This window comes from Ambystoma mexicanum, chromosome 8 (assembly GCF_040938575.1).
Source record: "Ambystoma mexicanum isolate Mex_15411 chromosome 8, UKY_AmexF1_1, whole genome shotgun sequence".
Taxonomy (NCBI): domain Eukaryota; kingdom Metazoa; phylum Chordata; class Amphibia; order Caudata; family Ambystomatidae; genus Ambystoma; species Ambystoma mexicanum.
The window spans coordinates 174130791-174154679 of record NC_090929.1 but is presented as its reverse complement, the minus strand read 5'-3'; the positions used below and the strand labels follow the sequence as shown (position 1 = coordinate 174154679).

The following is a 23889-nucleotide window of genomic DNA, read 5'->3' as shown; positions in this document are numbered from 1 at the left end:
TCAAAAGGAAAGACCAGCAGGCCTCTTACGCCCTATTGACATCCCACCTCGCCCTTGGCATACGCTTTCTATGGACTTCATCACCGATCTACCTCCATGCTCCGGATACAATACGATTCTAGTAATCGTGGACTTATTCTCCAAGATGGCGCATTTCATTCCGCTCAAAGGCTTGCCAACAGCAGCAACTCTGGCCCGAGAATTTCTCGAAAACATCGTCCGACTGCACGGTTTTCCTTCGGTTCTAATTTCGGATTGAGGTAGTCAATTTATTTCTCATTTTTGGCGAAGTTGCTGTCGGTCGGCTCAAATTGATGTGAGACTATCGACCAGTCACCACCCTCAGACCGACGGACAAACCGAGAGGACCAATCAAACTCTGGAACAGTATTTACGCTGCATGCTGCAACAAACTGAAAAAACTTGGAAAGATATCCTTTGGATAGCCGAGTATGCCTACAATAACTCTGTCCATTCGGGAACTGGGAAAACCCCGTTTTTTCTTTTGTACGGCAGTCACCCTCGAACCTCGGAGTTGGATCCCCTCCAAGATCTTGAAACACCAGCAGTAGACTACCTGCATTCTACAATCACCCAAGCCTTTAAGGAAGCTGTTTCTCACCTTCAAAGGGCTAAAGAACAATACAAGAAAGGAGCAGATCAACATCGGAAGGAAGCCCCTCACTATCAAGTAGGGGATCAAGTCTGGTTATCCACCAAATATCTATCTCTAAAAGGGCCACGCACATTCAACCCAAGATACCTTGGTCCCTATTCCATCACTACCATAGTAAACCCAGCAGCGGTCAAGTTGGACTTGCCCCCGCACATGAAGATACATCCGGTCTTCCACGTCTCTCTATTAAAACCCGTGCAACCTCAAACCCGACTAACCAAATCTCCAAAACCTATCCTAGTGGATGGAGAACTCGAGTTTGAAGTCAAAAGCATTCTGGACTCCAAGATCTCCAAATCTAAACTATTCTACCTAATTGACTGGAAAGGCTACGGCCCCCAAGAGAGATCCTGGGAACCTGCTGAATATGTCCACGCTCCTCGCCTAATCAAAAGATTTCACCGAACATTTCCTGACAAGCCAAAACCCCCGGAGAAGCCCGGTTTGGGAGGGGCCTTGAGGGGGGGTACTGTCATGATCTCTGCTTCCAAAGGGTCAGGGTTTTCCCTACTCCCTTGGAAGCAGATCCATAACCCAGGTTCCGAGTGCCAACCAGTCCCAATTGGGACCTTTTGGAACCAGTCCTGGCGCCAGTGGCACCAGGCTCATAAATATGCCCAGTCCCAGCGCTGGAAGCGCCGGGCTCATAATGCTTGGGTGGACTTACCTTCAGCAGACCATGCTGCTTACTTGCCTGCCAGTTGAGCCTCTGATCCTCTTCTGTTTGGAACTACTTTTCCTGTTGGGTGGGGCTGGAGCCACTCCCTAGATTCAGAACACTGGAACTCTTCTGGAAGGCAGGAACTCTTTTCTTACCAGGAACTCTTTTCTTACTTAGGCGTGGCTGTGGAAGGAGACACCTAAGCACTACAGGAGGCTATTTAAACCACACCCGGTGGATGAATCTTGCTTTGCGTTATTCTGCAACCTCTGCAGCAGAACGCTCATCGTGTCTTCTGCATCCGGTCCTGGGCCTAAGGAAAAAGGCTTACCATCCTGAATCCAGTCTTCAGCAATACCTATAAAGACAAGAAAGAACAGGTTAGCATTCCGGCATCTGAAAGGCAAAGGCTTACCATCCTGAATCCAGTCTTCAGCAACACCTATAAAGACAAGAAAGAACAGGTTAGCATTCCGGCATCTGAAAGGCAAAGGCTTACCTACTCTTCGTGCGCTCCGGAGGTCTTCACACTGCATTCCGGCATCTGAAAGACAAAAGTTTACCAACTCTTCGCACGCTCCGGAGGCCTTCGGCGCTGCATCCCGCATCTGAAAGACAAAACAAGGTGCGTTTAAAGACATTGGGGAACTTTAATACTCATGTGCCATTACTCCTTTCCACATCTAATCCAGTGGGTATTCCGGCACCCTGCAGCCGCTCCGAACTCGTACCTGCAAAATAAAAAGACAATTAGAGCGCATAGTGAAGCGGGCAACAAGCGCTTACTTACTTGCTTCCAGGTGCTTCTATTCATCACACGGGCTCCATCTTCAACTCACTTCAGCCCGTCATCCGCCATCGCCGGAACCCTGCAAAACAAGAGACATCATTACTAAAGACTTTAAAGACATTTGAATGACTCGAAACTTACCGTTCGTGCAGTAAACGACGGACAGCAGTCCTCTGAAGTCAAGAGGCCTGCGCTACCTATCCAGTGAAGAAACTGGTTACAGCACCCTGCCCCGAGGCAGATGGAGAGCTCGGCATTCACTTACCTAAGGTGAGAGCGTTAACCTTTGGGGGTCTACAGGAGAGGAGAAGAGGAAAGAGATAGGGACACCCCAATAACCCCAGTTCATTAACCCCATATTTTCTATCTGCAGACATCTTACTCTACACGTCAGGCATACAGTGCACAGAGGTCCAGCCCAAAGAGCCAACCGGGTGCTACACATCACCTTTGAAGATACGGTAGTCGCCCAGTCAAGACCGGCGCCTCTGCGAGAATCAGGTGAGCATTACAGTCAAGCCTAGAGCGAACCAGAGCTCTGGAGACAGTGAGCTTCTGGGGGAAGGAGAGGAAAAGAAGAATACCTCTCCATAGTCCAGCTTAGAGAGGACCAGTGCTTGGACTGCAGTGCAGAAGCCATTAGGACTAAGGATATGTCTGATTTTGCATAGGGGGTGTAGTTGTAGATTGCATGTTTTGGTTACAGCGGCTATGTGGTGTGTGAAGGAAAGGTGGGTGTCGATGGAGAAGCCAAGGGATTTAACAGTGTGGAGTGGGATATCTGTGGGCTGTCAGTGGCGAGTTCTAGAATCCGAGGGGTGAAGTCAGGTTTGTGCCTTGGAGGGTAGATGAGTAGGTATTTTGTATGTTGAAGAGGAGTTGAGAAAGGGGCCCCAGGGGGGCGTGGCTAGCAGCAGAGCGATGAGGACGTGAGTCCCGGGAGCTCCTGTAACCGCGGCAAAAATCCTGCAAAAACAGCCCGACTCGTGTGGCAAAAGCAAAAGATACGCTTATCCTTCGGAAGAGAACTATCCCGAGTGCCAGTGGACGAAACTTTGGCCCAAAACGCGCTACCCTGAATGAGTTCGGAGCTGCGGAGAGGAGCTGGCTCGGCGACGGCGCCACGCAGACAAAATGGCCGCGCCTGGCACACTGAAGTCCTCCGACTCCCAAATTCTCTGCGCCGGCGCGTGAGCACAAGCCCACCTGTATCTGGCCGAGGCGAAGGGACAGCAGGACAAAACACATGCACAGCCTGCCAGAATCGCCTGACTGAAGGGGAGAAGTGGAAGACAGCCCACCTGGCACTGAAGCGGGCATACGAGCATAGGTACCTAGCGAGGGTGGCGGAGGATAAGAGGGACCCACCAAAGCGCAGACGCAGCCAGCACCAACGAAGGGGCACCCCCCCCTAAGCGGTGGAGCCCACGCTCCAACGCCGGCCTGCAGTGCGGGCCCAGAAGCGGCGAACAGAGCTTCCAAATAGCCCAGCGGGTGCACGATACGGCCCAGCCAGAGGTGATCGCAGAGGGCGGAGGGGGTGCCACGGAGGCGAACAGCGCGTAACGTTGCACACCCGGAGCAAGCAACGACATGGACACAGACACCTAACTATCGAGAACTATCCCACGATGGGTAAGGACAAAACCAAAAGGCTGACCTCCCAGAGTCGGATCGACAAATACACCTCCCCGACAGCAAACAGCTAGCCGGAAAACGCTCAACCAGACTCCATGGCTTAAAGACATCATGGCGGCCATAGCTGACTCGCGCGCCTCTATGGAGCAGAAAATTGACGGCATCAGTATGGACGTCTCCCTCCTTCGACACGATCTCCAAAAACTGTCGTCTCGCACCTGGGAGGCTGAGCAACACATATCTGGTGCGGAGGACGGAATAAGGGACATAGATCAACAACTGACCAGAGTCATGACCCGCCTTAAAACCATGGAGGAGAGAATAGACGAGAGTGAAGGGAGATCCAGGCGCAATAATGTCAGAATCTTGGGGCTTCCGGAAAAAGCAGAGGGCCCGAACATGGAGCCATTTCTGGAGCAGTGGCTAACAGACATGTTCAGGGAAAAAACGTTCTCTAACTTCTTCTTAATTGAGCGTGGTGCCCCTCCGCGTACAGTGATAGCCAAATTGTTGAACTGTCGTGATCGTGACGTACTGCTCCAGTCATCAAGAGCAAAGGGCACCCTTACTTACAACGGATCCAAAATAGCATTCTTTCCGGACTACACCAGGGAAGTACAGAAAGCTAGACAATCTTTTGACCATCTCAAAAAGCAACTGCAATCCCTAAATGTGAAATACGGCCTAATGTTCCCAACCCAGCTCAAGATATACCATGAAGGTACAACGGTCCATTTCACGGATGCCAAAGAAGCGTGGAAATGGGCAGAACAAAACAGAGGGGGACTGGATTGCGGCAAGAGACAACAGAAACACAAACAGAACATCCAGAGCCCGGCCGAGGCCTCAACCACCGGAGTAACAACCACTAGCGCCGGGAATTGTACCACAACTGCAGGAATGAGTGCACTACGACCTGAGGCATGATTAAGCGGAAACATTTGACACCCTGTAGTACAGGGCCTAAGGTACTGTGCGTAACTACACTGTCGAACACATGGCCTTGTTAATCACGAAGTAACACATAGTTAAGCGGCCAGGCCAGACGGAAGTCCCCCCCCCTCTTCCCTTTGTGTGATATCCTGTGGTTCCCATTGACACACGTCACAAACCGACACATCGGGAAACAGCCATAAGAAATCCACGTGCCAGTTGGCCTAAGGAAGCCGCCGTTTGCGGAGGTTAGCGGCCGACGGGACTAGCGGTGCTGCCCCCAGCCGCACCCCGTTAGGGGACACCACCTAGACCTGAACTAAGCCAGTGCATGTAAGGTGTCCAGTTGACACCTGAGGTTCTTATGTACGGGCGACCGATGCTTCTAGTTGGGAGGAGTATAGGGAGGGGGTAAAGGGTTTGTTAAGTTTAGCAGCAAACGGGACCAATCAATCACAACACACATCATGGCTAGGTAAGATGGCCATACCCCAGGGGCTCAAGACCGACCAGCGTACATCGCCACCGATAGCAGCACACGCCTCTCCCACCACACGCAAAGATGGCTGCACATAGCACCACCACAAACGCTTGCAGAACACTCAGGCTCATGACATGGAACGTCAACAGCCTCGGCAACGCGATCAAGCGCCGACTGGTACGCCAATTCCTAAAGAGACAGTAGTCAGATATAGTATTTCTGTCTGAGACCCATCTTGCAGGCACAGAATGCATCCTTTTTAAACGCACAAATTATAAGCTGGCACTCCACTCAGGCTTCACGATGGGCTCCAGGGGTGTCATGATACTGGTACACAAGAACCTGCCCTTCCACCTCGTCTCAGTGTCCCACGACACCGGCACCAGATACGTTTATGCGACAGGTACTTTATGGGGCCAATCGATAACATTAATTGCCATCTATGCACCGCCAACCTTACTAGAGCCACTCCTCTCAGACATTGCCCCCTTCATCACAAACGACACTTCTATCCTCATGGTGCTGGGAGGAGACTTCAATGAAGTCATGAACGTCACCCTGGACTGCTCACATTTGCGTAATAGAAACCCTAACATATCTACCAGGCTTGCAACTTTCACTAATGCACTTGGCCTTTGTGAAGTATGGAGAGAACTCCACCCAGACACGAGAGAATACTCCTTCCACTCCGGGGCCCATGCCTCGCTCTCCAGGCTAGACTACTTTTTTACTCCAGCAACCGATCTTCACAGGGCACAAGAAATAACTATGCTCCCCAGGGGTATCTCTGACCACTCCCTGCTGGAGCTAAAACTCATAACATCCAGACCGCTCCCGCCACCGAGCTGGAGATTGAATACTTACTACCTGGGTGACCCCGAGCTAGTAGATAGACTCCAAAAGACCACCAGCACATATTTCGAGCAAAATACACAGACTGCATCGAACCCAGAGACGCTGTGGGAGGCCTACAAGACAGTACTAAGGGGTGAGCTGATATCCTGGACAACTGCAAAAAAGAAAATGCACCTGAGTAAGACACTTGAAGCCGAGCAGCAAGTGAAACTGGCAGAGGAAAAGCATATACGTGAGGATACGCCGGACACAAACCGTAAGCTACTCCTGGCACAGAAAAGGCTCCAAAATATAGCAATGGACAATGCTAGACAAGCGCATACCACAATGCGTGCACGAATCTATGAAACAGGGGACAAGGCTGGCAAAATACTGGCATGGCTGGAACGGAGAGAGCTAGGACAAAGCCATGTTCAACGGCTGGAAACAGGAGGGCCAAACACATGCGTGTCAGACCAGGACATAACGCAGGGCTTTGCGGAATACTATGCTGAACTCTATAGGGACCCCACGACGCCAATGGACACCACAGTTATGGAGGAAATCGACATCCCACCTTAGATGAAGCACAGCAGGAACTCCTAGTGAGGAAGATCACAGAAGATGAAGTCCTAAGTGCCATTTCCGGCCTCCAAACAGGCAAGTCCCCAGGGCCCAATGGCTTTCCGGTTGAACTATGGCAGAAGGTGGGGGCTAAAGTGGTTGCCCCACACCTGCTACAGATGTATCAACATGGGCGTGAAAAAGGCACTCTCCCTCCAGATCTGCGAGAAGAAACAATCATAGTCATACCCAAACCTGGAAAACCCCCTGAAAGCTGCAGCTCATACAGGGCAATTTCACTCATCAACAGCGAAAGCAAAATACTAGCAAAACTACTGGCAGACCGCCTACAGAGGGTTATCCCTTTCCTGATCCACCCGGACCAATGCGGCTTCATGCCACAAAGATCAACACGCATGAACCTCCTTAGACTATTCTCAGCCCTGGAAAGAGTTTATGGCATACAAGGCCCCCTGGCCCTACTAGCAATCGATTTTGAAAAGGCCTTCGATTCGGTGAGATGGGAGGCTATTTGGGACTTAATGCGACGCATGGGCTTCAGCGAGAATTTCATGAGCTGGGTGCAACTATTATACAAACGCCCACTGGCCAGGACCAGAGTGAATGGTTGGCGATCTGACCCTTTTATCCTAGGGAGAGGTACAAGGCAAGGATGCCCTTTATTGGCCCTAATCTTTGCAATCGCAATTGAGCCACTGGCGATCCTCCTGCGACAATCTCCGACCTGGGAGGGCTTCCGTTGGTCTAATACATGGGAAGATAGGGTATCGCTCTATGCTGATGACCTGCTTATTTATCTAAAAGATCCAGACAATTCCTGCCCCAAAATCATGTAAATGCTGGAACAATACGCGGCATTCAGTGGCCTGCGTGTGAACTGGGCCAAGACCATCTTATTTCCAATAAAGGGTGTCTCGGTAGCAATCCTATCGACCGGCCCCTGTCAAATTGCAGTAGGCCAGTTTCAGTATCTGGGGATACACATCTCGAAACAACTCGATGACTACACAGTTTTGAATCTTTCCCTCCTGGTTACAAGCTTTGCAGAGGACACTCGTCACTGGATCTCCTTGCCGCTGACGCTGTTTGGCAGAGCCTCCCTGTACAAGATGATCACCCTCCCCAAATTTTGTACATACTGCAAAATGCTCCACTATATATCCCATACCGAGAATTTCACAAACTAGACTGCACCCTCCGGAAGCTGATATGGGGAGGTGGACACCCGCGGATTGCCCTGTCTACTCTCCAGAGGTCTGTCTGGAAGGGTGGGGATCAGGCTGCCCAGACTGCAATCATACTACTGGGCCAGTCAGATGTCGGTGGTGAACGATATGCTTCATGGGGACACAAATCTGCCACACATTAAAGGGATTACTTCCATCAGTGCAACAACCCCGATAGAGCACCTCTACGGGGTCTCAGCCGTACACAAAAAGAAGACATGACAACGCATATTGTGAGAATCTGGAAGGAAACACATCGTTTTATGCGTTGGGAAGGGAAACTGACATTGGCCCAACCCCTATGGAATAACCGCTACCTTCCCGAAATGCAAAAACTGCATAGATGGCCCAAATGGGTCCAGCGAGGAATCACCAGAATCGGAGATGTGGTACAGGAGGACAATCTGGCATCTTTCGCGACACTACAGGCAGAGTTTTTCCTCCCTCCCACAGAAAGGTACCACTACATTCAACTGAAACACGCCTGGGGCACCCTCCAACAGGACATACGAGACATGCCAGAAAGCTCTCCTCTAGAGCGGAACATAGTGACTGACCGAGTGGAGCGAAAAGTCACCTCGACAATGTACAACGTGATAACTTCCTTTGCGACACCAGAACTAACCAGCCTGAAAACCAAATGGGAACGAGATGTTGGACCGCTTCAACCAGAAGATTGGGTGGAGGCTCTGATGTACCCACGCGAGGTAGCCATCTCCTCAAGACTCAGACTAGTCCAATTGAAAATCCTCCACCGCACCTACTATCCGAGAGTGGCCCTCTTCCGCTGGGGCAGGTCGTCGGACGCGCGTTGCCTTCGCTGCAAGCGGGAGGAGGGCACCTTCTTCCACATCATATGGGAATGCAGCAACATTCAGCAGCTCTGCCAGAGATGCTGCGATAAACTGTCCGGCGTCATAGGTAAGACTATACAAAGGTGCCCGAAACAACTGCTTCTAGGGATCTCCGGTGAAACTGACCTCTCCCGCTATGAGAAATTGCTCTGGTCGACTGTGTACTAGGTGAGAGGCTGCCCGCAAAAGGCGAACAAGATATGGAATCGGTGGGAGGAGGCCGACTACCAGACTACCAGAAGCGTCGCCACAGAGATGGGGACGGGGTGAGGCCCTGTAACACAGGGCAGACCGAGCCTGATCTGTAAGACTACATTATATGTTTTTCCGAATGCTGATTAACGGTCCGTTGGACTGGGGTCCCTGATGCTGAGTTCTTAGGTTTTTTGGGGGTTTTGTTTGTCTCTCTTCCTCCCCCCTGTCCCCCCCCCCTCTCCCTGGACATGTTGATTTGAGTAATGTCCCACTTCCCTCCCCCTGTAATGAAGAGAGATGTTTGTAATATGTGTGTTCATTTCTTTAAAAAACAATTAAAAACATTTGATTAAAAAAAGAGAAAGGGACCCCATACATGACGGGGTGAGATCTGATCGATAAGGGGGCATGGAGACAAATTGTATCCGGTCAGTGAGAAAGGAGGTGAACCAGCCGAGTACGGTGCCAGAGAGATTCATCCTGTGGGCTTGGATGTCTAGTAGAATGGTAAGGTTGATGGTGTTGAAGGCTGCAGGGAGGACAATGAGTAGTGTTGTGTGTCCTTTGTCTGTGATGCTGTGGAGGTCATAAGGATGTGTAGAGTAGAGGTTTCAGTCCTGTGTCCAGGCCAAAAGCCAGATTGGAAGGGGTTGAGTAGGTTGTTTGTGGTGATGTGTTGTTGCGGTTGGGTAACAAATTCCATGATTCTTGTGAGGTATAGTAGGATAATAATGGAGCAGTAGTTTTCTGGGAGTGTGGGGTCGAGAGATGGTTTTTTGAGGTGGGGTGAGATTTGTCCCGTTTTGAGTCCACCAAAAAGGTTTTACATTGGATGCAGCTGTGTCTGATGGGGGCCTTGGTTGAGGGGTCTGGGATCTTTTGCCAGGCACTTTCTAGGTGTCTGTCTTCCTGCCTGATAGAGATGAGGGAACTGTTGAACCATGGTTTGTGGTGGTTGTTGTGTTTTTTATTTTATTTTAGGGGTGCCATTTTGTTGAGTGCCTGTGTGATGATGGTGTTGTATCAATATAGTAGGATGGAGGGATGTGCATGTGGGGAGAGGGGAGTGGGTTGAGTGGTACTAAGGCTATGTCTGTAATGTGTTTGGTTTGTCTAGTTGGGGCAAGGGGGGATGTGTGGCAGGTGGTTGGAGTTTGTCTGGTAGTGTGAGCGTGAAGGGGATAGCATAGTCAGACCATGATACCCATGATTTAATTATCCACAAGAAATGATTTTTGCCTGCGATCAAAAGATCTGAGGTGTTGCCAGCAATTTGTGTGGGATAGGTGGATGAGTTGTGCGAGGTCATACGGGGTGAGTCTTCAGTATGGGATTGGTGTCTGGAAGGGAACTTCTGTGATTGAAGTCGCCATGGTAGATGTTGTTGCAGGGGGAGATGTGGTTGTTAGTAGTGAAGTCAGTCCAGTTGGTGTGGAAGTTGGGATTGTGTGTAGGAGGGTGATAAATGAGGTGGAGAAAGCTGGGGTGTGGGTTTGATGGAGGGGAGCAAGTGAGAGAGAGTGATTCAAAGGATGTGTATGGGGTGTGTGGGATTACTAAGTGTGAGTATGTCTTTATATGATGGCAGTGCCAACACCTTTTTTGTGTGGGTGCTCTCTGTGGTGGATGAGGTGGTGGATGAGATATTGTGGTGGAAGCATGTCAGGGATAATAGGTGTGTGGTGGAGATTGAGACCTGTCTGTGTAAGGAAGAATATATTTTGAGGAATGTGTGCTAATGAGGTCATTAGTTGTTTAGTGGAGTGTTGTATTGGAGTTTGATTTGGTTGTTGTCTGTCCTACCCTTCTCCTTTTCACTTCTAGTGTCTAAAGCCCCCAACCAAACAACAATGTATACAGCCACCCAAAATATGGCACAGTAAAAATAACAGTATGCTCACAGTAGTCCTTTCGGGATTGATGAGCCAGGAGACAGCTGAGGTTATATCAATCACTGCAAACCAATTAAACAGAAGGATAAAAAACCAGCAAAAGCCCATGACTTCAATGGGCTATTTGATTATAAATACAAGTTAAAACAATTGAAAACTACTTGCTGGATCTCTTTCCCTTGTATCCACTAGTGCATATGTGGGTCCACTCAGTTTGCCAGATGAGATTTTGAATTGGGAGGATTGTACTCCTTATATTTTAAAGTTGAATTGATATTTGTGTTAGTCGAGGTCGTTTTATTGTAGTGTTGGTAGACATGTTTTGCAAATGGATTGAATTCAAGGTTGTGAGAGAAGCAGGAGCAGTGGTAGTGACCGAATTTCTGGAGGACATATTTGGTAGAAAAGGTTTCCTTGGAAGTATATTGACAGATGATGGGGGGGTTAATTTGTGGGAAGGGTAATGAAAGAACATTTGGAAAAGATTGGTTGGTGTGAGACGTTGTACTAACCTGAATGCAATGGGATGGTGCAACGAGTCAATAGAGGTATTATGGATGCCATGTGGATAACAGGTGCATGTGGATGTAGTCTGAAGAAAGTGGTGAGGGAGAGAATTCGAGCTTTGAGTATGATGCCTGTGAGGGTGTAGAAGTAGGAGACTGACATACAGGTGGCATGCTTTCGGCTATAGACTTTCATTAATGAGGAAATAAAAGAGAAAACCCTGTCTGACCCTAGTTCTAAGAAGGGTTTCCCTGCCTCAACTAATATTAATGAATCTGTCAGGATGTCCGTCTAAAGCAAAAGAGTTCACCGTCCTGTGTCCAAAAACCTATTTCCGACCCTTACACTAGAAACCTAACTAAGAAAAACAGATGGATTTATTGGTACAGAAGAATGGCTCCCTTCTTCAAAATGTTCTCAGAAATTGTAAATCAAAGTTTCAAAAAGGATTCCTTGTTTTGGGTTTTCCAACAAGGAACACTGAACAATAGTCTTGTATCTCCACAGTGATAGGGGGATTACGCCCTCTCCCTGTTGCCTTTCTGAAGTTTTCTCAATGCCAGGACAAGTGTCTTTCTTCTCCTGGCTGTTAATGTTCGCTGTGCCAAGAGAATGACTGCCTTCTTTGGCTCTTTGTACACTGTTCAACAACACCATAGGGTATATCTCTCTTTCCCTGGTTCCTCTCCAGCTCCTCACACTGCCAAAAGACTGACTCCCTTCTCCTGGCTCTTTATATAATGTTTAACAACATTGGAGGCTATATCTCTCTGACCCTGGTTTGTTTCCAGATTTCCACAGTGCCAAGAGAATGATTTCCTTTCTCTTGGATCAGCAACACCAGAGGATATTTCTCCCTTCCTCTAGTTTCCTTGCAGCTTTTCACAGTGGCAAGAGAATGACTCCCTTCTCTTGGCTCTTTATACAATGTTCAAAAACACATGAGGGTTTTTCTCTCATCCTCTGGTCTTCTCCCAACGACAGCGTAGAACAAGCTCACAGCCCACCTGGTTCATTATCTTGTCAGGTACTGTGACTGTAGGGATGATTTCGGAGGCAGTTCGTTATTACGTGTGGGTCCCAGACCCTTCTTGGCTCTTCTTGTTTCTTAGGACTTCTACCTGGTTCACTATCCTGCCAGATATTCCCTTTATTGGTTCCCATGGCCTCTTGCCGTTGATTTCATTTTCTCTGTTGTAGTCTAGGCAGCCATGGTTTCCCAATCTACCAGAGAATGCCTCTCTGTTGGGTCCCAGACCCTTTTTGTAGGTATTTCTTTCTCTTGGGTCCCCTTTGTATGGATTTCTTTCTCTTGGGTTCCAGACCCCTTTGTATGAATTTCTTTCTCTTGGGTCCCAGGCCCCTTTGTATGGACTTCCTTCTTCATCCCGCAGTCTAGGCAGCCCCGGTTTCCCAGTCCGCCAGGAACTGCCTCAAAGAAGATGACTCTGGATGTCACTTCTTACTGGTTACAGGTCCTAGACCCATGCCTTAGTGTGGTAAGGTCCCCCAGAGTTCCCAGCAAGCTTCCCGTTTTCCCAACCCTTCTCTAGCTGCTCACCGGTCTTCGTTTGTGGCTTCTCGGTCTCTCAGCCCGACTCCGGCATATCCTTCTCTCCATTGGCTATGCAGCGGTTCTGCAGTGGCTTCCTGCTTTCGGGCGGCGTGCTCCACGTGGATGACATGCTTCAGATCCTTTGTCCAGCTGGTTGCCCGGGCTCTGGCTTCCTTCTTCTACTCGACTGTGGTAGATCTGTCAGGGATGCCTCTGCCAGCGTTCAAGTGTTCTGTTCGATGCATTTTCGGCATCCCAGTCCCTCCAGCATCTCACAAAGCTTCTGGTACTTCGGTTTGGATTTCCCTCTTCTATTTTAGGTATGTGTTGGCCAATAGAATAGACTAGACCGCTCACAATGGTTTCTGTAGGTGATCTTTATTCTTCTGCACTTCGTCCTTGTCGCAGTAATGATCTTGCGAACTCTCACTGGGTCAGTTGGTCTCTACCTCATCTCAGTACGTAGGGCATACACGTCCCTTTTGGAATCCTCACTCTTCTGTGTCCCAACACTTTCTACATTACTGATATGGCAAAGGCACATGGATACACTAGGGAAGGTATTACAGGTAGCGGGTAGGAAGGCGTGTTAGGGTTAGGTGGGCTATGGGGATACTGTGTTCTTCCCAGGTCATCAGTAATCTCAAATGGGGTTTCCCTCCCCATGAGATCCACCCGCTGAGTACCACCGCCTTGGGGACTATCGGGTAGCACCTCACCTCACTAGCCTCATGGGAAGGGGCTCCCCTAGGGGGAAAGTGACGACATCCGGGGATTTGTCAGATGTCGCATTCAGTGACTGGGGTGGGTCCGTATTAATTGATAAGAGGTAAAAGGCAAATACCATGATGTGTCCCGCTTGGCTGGGGAGAGCTAGGATGTCCGAGATGGGAGGTGAGGAAGTGAAGGAGATAATGAATATGAGGAAGGGACAGTGGGGACTAAGAGATGCAAATAGGAGGTCAAGTAAGATGTAAGTGAGTGTGGGTAAGAATTTGGAAGGTTGTGGTGAATAGGAAAGCGGGGTCTGCTCTATTCAGATACCGTATGGGTAGAGAAGATGATTAAGGGAGCCATACGAATTGAAAGGGCCAAGTGTGAAATCTAGGGAGAATGGCAAATGTGAAGACAGAGACCAAGTTATGTGTGAGTAGTTGGGTGAGACAGGAGGTGTATTACATGTGTGATGTAGTTGTGTGGGAGAGAGAAGCTTAGAACACAGAACCCAAAGGCGTCATGGAATCAGGGAGAGATTCTGAGGGAGTCTGTTGGATGAGGCGTGTGGTGGAGCTGGATGGCTGGGTGGCTTTATTTTATATACATGTCATATTGGAAATGAGCCTTACCGTGGAAACCTGAACTGGTCTGGGCTAATCTTCATATAACTAACAAGCTATCCTTGTGTGTTGATTTGACTGGAGAGAAAGACCAGATCTCTGGTGACCAAGACGGACTTCTAAAGCAGATGCTTTCCTGGGAAGCCCATCTCTGCATTATTTCCAGCTTAATAAGTGTGCGGTTTTATTTTGACCATGCAAAACATTTTAAAATAATCAAACCGAGGGTGCATGGCTGGAGGTGGTGCTAAAGAGAAGACCAACATCTCTTTGGATCAAATGCTATTTTATTTTCATTGACCATCACTGGGGAAAAAAAGAATATGGTCAGGTTCAAGGCTAATAACTTTAATAGCTTATTCTAATGGCTTATGGCTCAGTATAGAGGACAATACTAAGTAGGTGTTATTAGAAATAGGCTAATGCACCCAGTAATGGAGTTACCAGGGTTAACAGCTTGTTCTTTTTTTCATCTACGTGTATCCTGTTAGACTTCAACCCATGCACTTTCTGTCTTTTTTAACAGAAGCATGATGTCAGAAACCTAAGTATCGTTTGCCTTAACAATACTTTTCCCCCCAAAAATGTAGCCAACTGTCAGAGGAGAGATTGGTGGGGACAAGAAGCGATGAACATGACTGGGAGAAGATTTCCAACATTAATGTGAGTTATTTTAGTGCTTTGTGTATGTTGTTGTTGCAAATTGAATAATTCAGGAAATTAACACATGTAGTCAAGGATGGCCTGGGAATTATTCTGAGGTTACTGTCAAAGTGTCTGGCTATCGGTCGGGTGAAAAGCCGTTAACCAGCCTGATGTGAGCCGACTTCATACTTGTGTTTCAGATACATTGCAAGGATTAGCCAGAAGCTAGATTGGAAAATGATCAGTGGGTAAATGGCAGCCTTGAGAAAGATCCAAAATCATATAATTGAATCTGTATGACTCTTCCACCGATTGTGGGAATGTCTTTGAGCATCAGTGATGCAAAAGAAATGTGGCTGGGGCAGCTGGAACCCAGTGGCGGCGTAGACTAGTAAGGGTGAGCTGGAAAAGGTGTGTTCTACGTCATCTGACTTGCTAGACGCCGTCAGCCCCTCTCCTGGAAGTTGACCAAAACAGTACAAAGTCCCGTTTGACAGTCTGTGTAGGAAGCCATGTTTGATAGCCCTCAAATCATTTGTTCCAGCTCCTATTTGGTCGGTTCAATCTGTAGCCATTCTTGTTATGTCTACTTATGATGCTGCCATTGACCTGCTTGTAGCGATGTCTGGAAGTATGTGCATTGTTTCTGTGGAAAGCATGTAACCACCCACAGATGAATTGACTGATCACAGCAGAAGGTGATCTCATAAGAGATGTTGAGTGGTCCCTTGTGGCCTAGTATGGAGACCCTCCGGGGACTCGGGCCCACCAGAACTGCACAATTTAAGCAATCCCTGTACTGCGTTTGTGGGTAAATAAGCGTACATTTGTGTTTTCCTGTTCTGATTGCTTAATTTTACCTCAGTGTATCTTTAGTTGGACCTGACTGTATATGCTGGTGGTTTTGAATGTGGGTATTTCGATTATTCTTTTATCGCCTCAGTTTGAAGGAACCCGAAGCGCAGAAGAGCTTCGAAAATACTGGCAGAACAGTATACACCCGAGCATCAACAAAGATGACTGGAGTGAGGAGGAGGTGCATACCCTGCTAGAGGTGGCCACCCAGCACAACTGTGTCGACTGGCAATCTATCGCCGACGAACTTGGGGTGAGGCCAATCGGATGTGTCTGGAGCTGATGTGCCCCATGAAAGACAAAACAATAGCTAGGCATTATGAATTTTGTCAGCCATGTTTTATGTGTTCTTGAAGGTATCCTTTCATTCTCAGTTGTTTTAATTTCTCAGTGTTTATCAAAGTGTGCACATTTTGGTTCTCCCTTGCGCTATATAGACTTTGGGCCTCATTCCGAGATTGGTGGTAGTCATGGCGCTATTTGCACCATGACTGCCACCAATAACGGGTCCGGCACCGGTGTAATTCAATGGGGTCTTACCAGTGTAGTCCGACCCTGGCGGGACCGGTAAATCCCCATTGAACATGCCATTCCCCATTCCCATTTGAGCCCCCATAGGGCTCAATGGGAATGGGGAGGGCGCTAATAACAGGCTTGTGACTTGCAAGTCTGTTATTAGCGCCCTGGTCCCTTAGCGGGACCAGTAAGGGACGTGTGGTCAGACCACACGTTCCTTACGGTCCCTGCCAAGGGACCTTGGAATAGGATAGTAAGAGATTACCGGCACCGGTCTCCTTACCGGTGCCGGTAATCCCTTACCGCCCAGGTCGTAATGACCCCCTTTATCTTTCTCAGTGATGGATGGACGTGGATTTGTAAAATATGGCTCTTTGGTACGTGCTGCCACTACACACTTCTCTTAAGCTGTTTCCAACCATTAATTAGAGATGTATATCCTGATCTTTTGTGAAAGAAGCGTAAGAAGAGATGTACCTACGTTTGATCCTAAGCTTGGCAGACATCCATTGCAGAACGAGGCTTGCTCTTTTCAGAGATTGGTTTAGATCCCTTTCTCCAGCATTGGATCTTTCATGGATTCACATGCTTAGAATATTCCCCGTCGTCAGGCTCGGAATCCTCGGTAAGTTATATAGACATTTTCCATAGGAAAAATTCCGACACTTTTGTGTCCTATCTACGTCGTTTTGGGCAGCGCACGTCGGCGCCACTAGGACGTAGAGGTATATATAGCCCCGCCCCCGCGGCTCCCTCAAATTTCAACCGTCTTCCAAAGTAGTGGGATTACCTCGTGTATCTGCTATTTGGTTAGGTTGTACTTTCTACTTCTGCGACTGTTTTTCCTTCTCGAAAAAATGCCTGGAAAGGCGTTGTTTCGTCCGTGTGCTACATGCGGTTTTAAGAAGGTGTACGAAGGGGATGGTCATATGGACTGCATATACTGTCTTCATCCTCACCACACAGCGGACACATGTGAAATCTGTCAGGGCTTCTCCCAGAAGACCCTCAAAGACCAAAAAAGACGCCCTGGCTCAATGACGGGGCGGGTGCGTACCCGGCATCGGAGGTGGGCTCCACGGCCTCGAGAAGTAAGTCAGAACCCCCGACGAAGAAGGCGCGTTCTGCTGAAAAACGCCCCTCGGAGAAGCATTCGGAGAAACATTTGAATGCCCCCTCTTCACACAAGGCGTCGTCTTCTTCCTCCTCGTCTAAAAAGGAGAGAAAAGAACCATCTAAATCCTCCTCAGGAGACCATCATAAGTCTACCTTGAGTCGAGAGGCCTCGGCCAACAAGTCGGCCCCGAAAGCGGCGGGAACACCTCAAGGCCCTGCGCCACTTGCTTCGTCGACGGCCCGCTCGTCGACACCTGCGTCATTGGCGACTCCTCCCACGCTTCAGACGGCGGCTGTAGGAAACATATCGTCGTCGATGGTGGTTCTGACAATGGGATGGCAACCGGAGGTTTTCGATCCCGTTCCTCCTGAGGCCCTGCTGCAACCAAAGGCGGCTTTTTCCATCTCGTCGGCTGACGAGGAACGTGGCCCGGCCGCGCACCCAACCGACCTGGGATTGCAACCAACCAGTGCGGTGTAGCTCTTAAGTGGGGGTACCATCCCTACGACCTCGTCATTACTGAACCCCCTAGGCGGTTCTGTCCTTGGAGGTGCTAAATACGCTACAGAAGCTGTTACAGCGTTTGGACACACAGATACCTCAGCCCAGTGCCCCGGCACTGCTACAGTCTACGCCACTCGTCGACGAGCCGGGCCCGGCTCCTCGCTCAACGACCAGTATTACTGCCGCTTCCCAAGCTGCAGAAGATCGCCCTCGCCCACAAGAAGAAGGAGAACTACCGGACTCTGATTCAGACCACGAAGGGTTGGGTTCAGACATCTCACTATCCCCCTCAAGGGACCCATCATGGGACTCTGAAGCAGAAATGGAAGCTCCGAGAAGTCCGGCGCAGCCATCACCACCTGACGATGTGGGAGCGTTCCATGCCATGATGAGTAAGGCGTGTGCTGAGTTTGGCCTAGTCCCTGAAGAGGAGAAAAAGGATTGTTTTCTTTTTGATCATATGGGCAAGAGAAGGAAATTCATATTCTCCATCCCTATTTTAGACCTTGTCTGGCAAGAGGGCCTGAAGACCATGCATCATCCATTCTCGGAACCGGCAGTAAAAGGTCATTTGGAGAAGAAATTCAAGGCTCCGGAATCGACTCCCAAGTGCTTGACGTCTCAACCTTCGCCGGAATTGGTGGTATCTGCGGCAGCGGCTAGAAAGGCCAGGTCTCAACATAAATGCACGACCCCGCCGGACAACGAAGCCAGGAGGCAAGACGCTTTTGGCAAGAAGGTGCTGTCGGTCGGCGCGACTACAGTTAAAGCAGCCAACTCCTTGGCGATTATGTCTAGGTATGACAGGGAAATGTGGCACCGGCTGGCTCCTATCTTGGAGCATTTGCCCAAAGAACATAGAAAGTCCGCCATGTTGCTGGTACGGGAAGGAGAAGAGGCCTCCAACCATGCTATAAACAACATTGTTGTCGACCTAGCCGAATCCGGATTTAAGCAAATCAATAATGGGGTGGTACTACGAAGACAAGCCTGGCTCAAGTGCACTACGTTCAGACCGGAGGTGCAATATAAAGTCTTGGATATGCCGTGTGAAGGGGAACAACTGTTCGGTGAAAATGTCGATGAGGCCTTGAAGGGCATGAAAGAGGATACTGACACTGCGCGGTCACTCGGAGCCCTCCAGAGTGGTAGGAATTTTCGTTCCTTTCGTCCTTTCAGAGGGGCTTTGGGTAACTCCCGATTTGGGTCATCTAGAGACCGAGGTTTCAGCAGACCCTCCTACTCGTCCCAAGGCTACAGACGTGAGGCCCAGTCTTCTCGTAGAGGCAGAGATTACCAAGCCTCCAGACGGCGGGGTGCCTACCCTTCGTCGACGAAAGATAAACAAGCCAAGAACCAACAATGACATGTTTCAGGACGTCCTGGGGAGCCGAGTGTCTCGTCACGTCGATGAGTGGGAGCGCATAACAACAGACCAATGGGTTTTGGACACGATTCATCTGGGCCACTCTCTACAGTTCAAGGACAAGCCACCACACATTCCACCGGTGTTCTCGGCTCAGCCCCACCTTCAAATACTACTGCAGGAGGTTGCGCTTATGCTGCAGAAAGGGGCTATAGAACTGGTCCCGGTGGCAGAAAAAGGACAGGGAGTGTACTCCTGTTACTTTGTCGTCAAGAAACCAAATGGAAGATGGCGTCCCATCCTGGATCTACGAGCGCTCAACAAACTGCTCAAGAATTTAAAATTCAAAATGCTTACGCTCCAGGAGGTGATCCGATCGATACAACCCAGAGATTATTTGTCATCGCTAGACCTTCAGAACGCATACTTCCATATCCCGATGCGTCGACGACACAAAAGATTTCTGCGGTTCGTCGTCGGACGAACCCACTATCAATTCAGGGTCCTCCCGTTCGGACTAAAATCATCCCCCAGGACGTTCACCAAATGTCTGGCTCCAATAGCAGCCTGGTTAAGAAAGGAAGGTCACCATGTGTATCCTTATTTGGACGACTGGCTAGTGAGGGGATTGTCTCCGGAAAGGACACAAGAAAGCCTAGATGCCACCATGTCCCTCCTACAACATTTGGGCTTCGCAGTGAACTTCGACAAGTCCTCATTAAAGCCGTCAAGGACCTTGGTCTTTTTGGGGGCAGAGTTCCACACACAGTCGGGGCTGGTGAAGCCATCCCTCGAAAGGATTCACAGACTGCAACAAAAGGCATCAGAATGGCAGGTCGACACCAGAGTGTCAGTACGAAGGTACATGTCCTTGCTGGGGACCATGTCTCCTGCATACCCTTGACCGGCAACTGTCGCCTCTTCATGAGGCCTCTTCAGGAATTCTTGGCGGATCGATGGGCACAGAGTCAAGGGCGCTGGTCGGACAAGTTGACCATCAACGGCCAGCTCGTGCAGGCTCTTCAATGGTGGAGAATTTCCATACATCTGACGAAGGGATTGCCCCTGCTGGAACCTGCGTTCCAGAGGACAGTGGTGACGGATGCTTCTCTAACTGGGTGGAGAGCTCATCTGGAGTCCCTACAGGTTCAGGGTCGTTGGTCATCGGAAGAATCCGCCCTTCACATCAATCTGCTAGAGTTGAGGGCGGTGCGTTGGGCCCTGAAATCCTTTCTACCACAGATAAAGGGCTCAGTTGTGAGAATCATGACAGACAACACGACAACAATGTTTTATCTACGAAAGCAGGGAGGAACTCGCTCCAGGATCCTGTCGACAGAAGCCCAGGAGATCTGGCATTGGGCCCTCCAACACGACATACATCTGTTGGCGTTCCACTTACCAGGAGTAAAAAATGTGCAAGCAGACGCTCTCAGCAGGGAGATGAATCATCTACACGAATGGGAACTGAACGACCAACAACTGCACCGTGTCTTCGTGAAATGGGGTCATCCGGCCCTCGATCTCTTTGCGATGAGAGACAACAAGAAATGCTCACAATACGCGAGCAGGTGGCCACAACAAGACTCGCTAGGGGACGCGTTCTCCTTCCTGTGGACGGGCAAGTTTCTGTATGCCTTCCCCCCATTCCCTCTCATCCGTCGGACTCTGCAATGGATCCACAGATATCCATGTCGGGTGATCCTGGTGGCCCCGTATTGGGCCAGACAAGTGTGGTTCTCCGACCTACTTCACCTTTCAGCGGCAGAACCAATGAGGTTCCAGAAGATCCCCAACCTTCTGTCTCAGGAGAAAGGGGTCGTTTGGCATCACGACCCGGACAGCCTCAGTCTGATGGCCTGGCTCCTGATTTCTCGGAGTTTGGCGCGTTAGCGATTCCAGCGGACTGTCGCATTTTGCAAGCTGCAAGGGCACCTTCCACGAACGCTTCATATTCATACAAATGGAAAAGGTTCTGCATATGGTGCGCAGGTCAACCAGGTTTGGTCCCACTGACGATCACACCGGAACAGCTCCTACCATACTTGTTGCTCCTGGCTAAAAGCGGTTTATCTGTTTCATCCATAAAGGTGCATCTGGCTGCCATCTCGAGATTTACTCGGAAGAGACATTCAACTCCATTGTTCAGTGACCACCTAGTTAAACACTTCCTTAAAGGGTTGTTTCGAACCTTTCCTCCCACGAAGAAGTTTCCTCCGATCTGGAGTCTAAACCTGGTTCTGGCAGCCCTGATGAAACCCCCTTTTGAACCAATGTTGTCGACATCATTAACATTTTTGTCTTGGAAATTGGCTTTCCTGGTGGCCATTACTTCAGCTCGACGTCTGTCAGATATACAAGCTCTAGTGATCGACCCTCCGTACTTGAGGTTTTTCAGTAATAAAGTTGTGCTGGCCACTAACCCGCATTTCATACCTAAAGTGCCTTCCATGTTCCATAAACACGCTTCTATAGTGTTGCCTACATTATTTCCAACACCGTCTTCAGTGGCAGAGAAGACTCTCCATATATTGGACGTGAAAAGAGCTTTAAAATTTTATCTCCATCGCACTCAAAGCTTCAGAGACACGAGACAACTCTTCGTAGCTTATGGTCCTGCGGCTAAGGGTAAAGCGATTTCCAAACAAGGACTATCCAGATGGGTGTCTTATTGTCATTCCAAGGCCGGAAAACCGCTAGAAAAGCGTCCAAGGGCCCATTCGACGAGATCTACATCGTCGTCGACGGCGCTGTGGTCCGGAATTCCGCTGGGGGATATCTGCCAGGCGGCTTCCTGGTCGGTACCACACACGTTTACCCGGCATTACTGTCTCGCACAGCAGCATGCTGAAGATACACAGATGGGGCGTGCAGTACTACGTCACCTGTTCCAATAAGGTAAGCCCCAAGTGGGGGTTACACCCTTCGGCAACTATGCTTTAAAGTGTCTTGTCTTTCACTGTTAACATACTATAATGTAATGTGTTGCCATGGTAAATATGCATTGTGATTATTGTGATGTTGGTTTGCATACACGCCTCCAATGTTGGGGGATACTGCTATACAATCTATTCTAAGCATGTGAATCCATGAAAGATCCAATGCTGGAGAAGGGAATAGTTTCTTACCTGTAACTCCATTTCTCCAGCATTGGTATCTTTCATGGATTCACATGTGCCCGCCTTCCTCCCCTGACCATGCAAACCAGAGATCCCCCCATACTACTTTGGGGGCTGAAATCTGAGGGAGCCACGGGGGCGGGGCTATATATACCTCTACGTCCTAGTGGCACCGACGTGCGCGGCCCAAAACGACAAAAGTGTCGGAATTTTTCCAATGGAAAATGTCTATATAACTTACCGAGGATTCCCAGCCCGACGACGGGGAATATTCTAAGCATGTGAATCCATGAAGGATACCAATGCTGGAGAAATGGAGTTACAGGTAAGAAACTATTCCCTTCCCTAGTGGGGTATTGCTGGGAGAGCTTGCACAAATGTACAAGAAGTCTGCACTATTTCTGGACTACCCCGGAAGATCTGCCCCTTCCCTGTAGGCATTATGAGGTGTGCAGGAGGCTCATCTTAAACTGACTGAAGGTGAGTTGTACTTTAGGGTAACTCTTGATCAGATGCTCATGTCACTTATAAGTGTGCCGCACAAAGACCTTTGTGGTAGAACTCCTGGTAAAAGGAAGTACAAGGACCTACATTCCCAGATAAAAGCGCAGTGCCTCCACTCCTAGGTGGCCTACACTAGAGCGTGCCAAAAGCATCCGTTTTATATGCTATAGGCTGAAAAAGAGAGCTCCAAACAAGGGGTCTGATTCCTTCACATCAGATGGTTGTTGTCCCATATCAAGGTTTTATAGAACCATTGGGCTAGCCAAGAGGAGAGAGGAGAAGAAAGTGAAGAGTAGGAGGGGGTTGTTGGAATGCTAGGAGGAGAGAGGAAAAGGTGGACATTATGAGGAGTAGAAGACCGTGAGAGAAAGAAAAGAAGAGGGGAGTATGAACATATGATTTTATTGAATGTAGTTGTAGCTTGAAAAGTTAAACCATAGGGAGTTATTTAGAGGATGGAGAGGCAGACCCTATGACTTAAAGGGGAGCCTGGAGTGGGCGGAGGAACAAGAATGTCACAGGGTGTGGGAGGAGTTACAGAAGAAGCCAGTTGCTAGCGAGCAGGCCGGTAGGATGAGCATGTGATGAGACATCGAGAAGAGAGAGTTGTTAATGGGCACTAGAGCTAGGGCACTGAGATCAGGAGGTGACAAGAGGCCTATTGTAAGGACTGGAGAAGCTTTTCTTTGACTGTCTCACTGCTCTGGGCCTTTTTGGAAGAAGCAGGCCTGGAATCAACACATTTACTGCTTTTCTGAGCTGTAGACTACAGGAGTAGACCACCCCTGTGTAGCCGAGCCATCAAAAGACATCTCCAAGAAACTTTGCCCAAAGAGTGTGAGCCACAGGGAGAGACCCTGTAAGATACCAATGGGTGAGCAGATACAGGAGACGTATTTATTTGCAGAATTTCTATTTGCCGTTGACCATCCATTTGTTTCTACAATGAAACTCACGCGTCGGGTTACTGGAAAGGAACAAGACCCGGGCTTCGTGAGTAACAGGAGGACTTTTGCTAACACTTTTGATTACTAGAGATAGTTGCATAACCCATTACCCTGAACTTTCAAGACTGAAGGGACAGAACGAGGAGTGGAAG

At 49.1% G+C, this 23889-nt stretch overlaps 1 protein-coding gene across 1 annotated transcript in view; it reads left to right on the top strand.

Annotated features, from left to right (window-relative positions):
• SNAPC4 (small nuclear RNA activating complex polypeptide 4) overlaps positions 1-23889 on the top strand; it is a 676731-nt gene that overhangs the window by 188606 nt on the left and 464236 nt on the right. Inside the window, exons 9-10 of the mRNA XM_069609574.1 lie at positions 14755-14827; positions 15753-15917. Of these exons, the coding sequence (XP_069465675.1) occupies positions 14755-14827; positions 15753-15917 (238 nt within the window). The remainder of the gene's footprint in view (positions 1-14754; positions 14828-15752; positions 15918-23889) is intronic.